The 5,000-nt window shown below is 43.0% G+C and overlaps 2 protein-coding genes across 2 annotated transcripts in view; both read left to right on the top strand.

The window, feature by feature from the left end:
• The window catches only part of LOC138053086 (uncharacterized), a 1,293-nt gene extending 819 nt beyond the window's left edge, over positions 1–474 (top strand). Inside the window, exon 1 of the mRNA XM_068899774.1 lies at positions 1–474. This exon is cut by the window's left edge and continues 819 nt beyond it. Within this exon, the coding sequence (XP_068755875.1) occupies positions 1–474 (474 nt within the window).
• The window catches only part of LOC138051154 (uncharacterized), a 49,732-nt gene that overhangs the window by 16,921 nt on the left and 27,811 nt on the right, over positions 1–5,000 (top strand). The window lies entirely within an intron of this gene.

Genomic DNA, 5,000 nt, shown 5'->3' with positions numbered 1-5,000 from the left:
GATTTAAGCAACTTTTTGGGCCTATGTGATCGTTTAGGAGTACCTATAGCACATGAAAAAACGGAAGGTCCTTCAACCACTTTACAGTTTGCTGGGATAACACTCGACACGATTAATATGGAAGCGCGTCTGCCGGACGATAAGCTTCGAAAATGCAATGCTCAGTTATTGGACATGCACAAACGCCGTAAAACTACCCTGAAAGAACTTCAATCTTTGATTGGATTATTGAATTTTACTTGTTCAGTTGTTCTACCGGGTCGGGCCTTTCTTCGGAGGCTTATTGATCTCACAAAGGGTGTTCGTCTCCCTCACCACCGTATAAGGATTACGGAAGCCTGTCGTCGTGATTTACAAGTATGGCTTCAATTTTTAAGAGATTTTAACGGCCGTACATTTTTTCTGGACGAACCGTGGCGGGTTTCACCGCCCCTCAAACTTTACACCGACGCCGCGGGTTCAAAAGGATCATGACTAAAACACCACACGAGTACATACGGGTAACATACGAGTAACATACGAGTAACATACGGAACATACGGATACATACGAATACATACGACTAACATACGAGTAACATACGAGTAACATACGAGTAACATACGGATACATACGACTAACATACGGATACATACGAATACATACGAGTAATACGAATGTTTTTCTCATAAAGGAAGCTGTAATTATAAGCCTTGCAGGCATTTTTCACGTCAGCAAACACGTACCCGGCTCAGTTTGAGGGGGGAGGGAGGGGATGTTGATCGACCCCCCAAGGCTTTCGTTAAATTTAGTCACAGTAAAATAAATTCACATGGAGTGCAAAACCCTTTGCTTGCGCTACAAGATGACAATATATTTTGGATGTCGCTGATGTCATCTGACGTCATCAGATCCGCCATCTTGATTTCGCTATTTCAGCTTAAGTTGCCTATGATAAAACAGTGCAAAATCAAGCCAGAAAGCTTAAATGGGGTAAAAGATTATGACAGACCTGCTCTGACTTCCTTACGTGTCTTAAATGTAAACTGGCCTGACAGTCATAATCATCTACGAGAGCAACATCCAAAATATATTGTCATCTTGTTGCGCAAGCTAAAGGCGGCGAAATACGAGATACAAAAACCCTCAACTTGACGTACTCAACTTTATTTCGTTGCAAGTTTGGGTCGATTTTTCCCGTTTTTCACCTTGCATGATCGATCATGACTAAAACACCACACGAGTACATACGGGTAACATACGAGTAACATACGGAACATACGGATACATACGAATACATACGACTGACATACGACTAACATACAAGTAACATACGGATACATACGACTAACATACGGATACATACGAATACATACGAGTAATACGAATGTTTTTCTCATAAAGGAAGCTCTAGTTATAAGCCTTGCAAGCATTTTTCACGTCAGCAAACACGTACCCGGCTCAGTTTGAGGGGGGGTGGGGGGGGGGGAGTGGTGTTGATAGACCCTCCAAGGCTTTCGTTAAATTTAGTCACAGTAAAATAAATTCACATGGAGTGCAAAGCCCTTAAGGCGGCGAAAGACGAGATACAAAAACCCTCAACTTGTGGTGCAACATCGTTTCGTTGCAAGTTCTGGTCGATGTTTCGCGTTTTTCACTTTGCGTGATCAACTTGACCCGCAAAAAAAAACATTTGTTGCGAGTTGAAGAAATGCAGGGCGCTGAGTGGTTGATTTGCTAGTACAAGAGCACATTTGTTGCGCGACAAGTTGTGAGCTTGATGAAAAACGAGCAACAAAGCCAAGATTTGTTGCTCAGAGTAGGTTCGCGCTCTACTTTTCGCAACAACTTTCTTCAACCCGCAACAAATGTTTTTGTTGCGCGACAAGTTGATCATGCAAGGTGAAAAACGGGAAAAATCGACCCAAACTTGCAACGAAATAATGTTGCGCGTCAAGTTGAGGGTTTTTGTACCTCGTATTTCGCCGCCTTAAGGGCTTTGCACTCCATGTGAATTTATTTTACTGTGACTAAATTTAACGAAAGCCTTGGAGGGTCTATCAACACCACCCCACCCTCCCCCCCCCCTCAAACTGAGCCGGGTACGTGTTTGCTGACGTGAAAAATGCTTGCAAGGCTTATAATTACTGCTTCCTTTATGAGAAAAACATTCGTATTACTCGTATGTATTCGTATGTATCCGTATGTTACTTGTATGTTAGTCGTATGTCAGTCGTATGTATTCGTATGTATCCGTATGTTCCGTATGTTACTCGTATGTACTCGTGTGGTGTTTTAGTCATGATCGATCATGCAAGGTGAAAAACGGGAAAAATCGACCCAAACTTGCAACGAAATAAAGTTGAGGGTTTTTGTATCTCGTATTTCGCCGCCTTTAGCTTGCGCAACAAGATGACAATATATTTTGGATGTTGCTCTCGTAGATGATTATGACTGTCAGGCCAGTTTACATTTAAGACACGTAAGGAAGTCAGAGCAGGTCTGTCATAATCTTTTACCCCATTTAAGCTTTCTGGCTTGATTTTGCACTGTTTTATCATAGGCAACTTAAGCTGAAATAGCGAAATCAAGATGGCGGATCTGATGACGTCAGATGACATCAGCGACATCCAAAATATATTGTCATCTTGTAGCGCAAGCAAAGGGTTTTGCACTCCATGTGAATTTATTTTACTGTGACTAAATTTAACGAAAGCCTTGGGGGGTCGATCAACATCCCCTCCCTCCCCCCTCAAACTGAGCCGGGTACGTGTTTGCTGACGTGAAAAATGCCTGCAAGGCTTATAATTACAGCTTCCTTTATGAGAAAAACATTCGTATTACTCGTATGTATTCGTATGTATCCGTATGTTAGTCGTATGTATCCGTATGTTACTCGTATGTTACTCGTATGTTACTCGGATGTTAGTCGTATGTATTCGTATGTATCCGTATGTTCCGTATGTTACTCGTATGTTACCCGTATGTACTCGTGTGGTGTTTTAGTCATGATCGTTCAAAAGGCTATGGCGCGCTTTTTGGAAAGCGCTGGTTTTACGGAGAATGGCCTGCCAATTGGAAATCATTGAACATTGCATTTTTGGAGCTCTTTGCGATCACTATCTCGCTCCATGTGTGGGGATGTCAAATGAGCAACCAATGTGTCGCTCTGTTTACTGATAATGCGGCTTTGGTTGACATTATCAATAAGCAGACTTCAAAACACCCCATGATCATGATCTTAGTCCGTGACCTTGTCCTAACATCACTACGTCATGATATCTTGTTGATGTACCCGGTGTTGACAATACCCGGGCGGACTTAATTTCTCGTTTACAGATTGTAGATTTCAGGAAAGCCTTCCCAGATGCCGACCCAGAGCCAACCCATGTTCCCGAGACCCTTCTCCCGCAGAAGTGGTCGATACGTTAAAAGAATTACTACATTCCTCATTGTCGGAGCGGTCTCGCAAACAATACTCACGGGCTTGGGTTGTCTTTACTGAATTCTATACCCGCTATCAGAGTGCCGACTTACATTTCCCCGTTTCGACCGCGTGTATCGCATTATTCATTTCCTTTTTATGTGCCAAGGGCCTAGCTCCTGCTACCATCAACTCGTACCTATCAGCCGTAGCATATGTACATAAGATCAAAGGCCACTACGACCCGACCAAATCATTTTTAGTTGAAAAGCTTCTTGTGGTCTTAAGACGCCGCGGTCAAGCCGATGTTCGTATGCCCATTTCACGTCCATTATTGTACGAATTAGTTAGCGCTTTGCAGCATTCTAGTCCATCTGCCTATCGTAGATCTCTGTTCGGGGCAATGTTCATGACCGCATTTTATGGTTTCTTCAGAATAGGTGAATTATCTTGCACAAGTAAAAAGCAAGTTGACACCGTTCTGCAATTTGATCAAGTCACGTTTTTGAAACAATCTTCTCGAGTGACGGCTGTCAAGATTGTGATCACTAAGTTTAAACACAACACGAATCATCGGCCGTTTGTCATAACCATAGAAAGCGAACCTTCAGAACCATTTTGCCCCGTGCAGACCTTAATCGACTACATTAAACTTAGGGGTTACCATAAAGGCCCCTTGTTCACGTGTGCAGCTGGCGGGGCAATCTCGATACATACTTTTAACATTGAGCTCCGTCGTGCTTTGAACTTTTGCGGCCTTGATTGTTCTCGCTACAAGAGCCATAGCTTTCCCATTGGTGCAGCGTGCCATGCGTCTGAGAAAGGTTTTTCGGATTCGCAAATCCGTGCCCTAGGTAGATGGCGTTCGGACGCTTTTAGAACTTACATTCGTCCGCCTTCACTCAAAGCCAACTAATTCTTTTTATACGTTTAAGACACTAGTCAAGCCGCGATTGGATCTCCTTTGTATGGGTCAGTCAGGAGCTGCTATGCAGTGGTGATTTTCAATACGGCTATTTAACCATCCGTTATAGGGCCCGTATATTTTGTCTTCATCTCTGGTTAGTATTAACGGGCCACGGTGGATTCTCTGATGTGTGGGTCAGTCAGGGGCTGCCATACTAAGAGGGTTTTTCACTGTGAACTCTTTTCGCTCTCACTTCCTATGTACTTTACCAATATGTTTCCATGTACAACTTTGTCAAAATGTTATCTGTCTTACGAAGGAGCTAAGTTGTTGGAAAGAATTGCTATTTTATTTCCCCTCTGTTTTCAATGTCAGTTCGCGTCCGGTTCATGACTGGGTCAGACAGGGGCTGCTGGTCACGACAGTACCTTACAGGACTTTCTTTTATCCTCACTGTTTTTAGTTTAATATTCCTCGGGGTTCTTAGTTCCGTATCTTGGTGGGGAGGTCACACGTTGTGTGCCTTGTGGCGCTTATTTCTTCCCCACCTTTTCCGAAGAGACATTTAATTACTTAATTATTTCCATGTCACGTCACGCTCTGATTAGTTTGTTAAGCGTGGCGTGACTTTTTAATGTTATATCAATAAATACGTCACAATAGTGGCCAATTTTATCCAACCATATTCGT

The sequence above is a fragment of the Montipora capricornis genome, chromosome 6, assembly GCF_036669925.1.
Source record: "Montipora capricornis isolate CH-2021 chromosome 6, ASM3666992v2, whole genome shotgun sequence".
NCBI classification, from domain to species: domain Eukaryota; kingdom Metazoa; phylum Cnidaria; class Anthozoa; order Scleractinia; family Acroporidae; genus Montipora; species Montipora capricornis.
The sequence above is the reverse complement of the archived record's forward strand: the minus strand, read 5'-3'. Positions and strand labels throughout refer to the sequence as shown.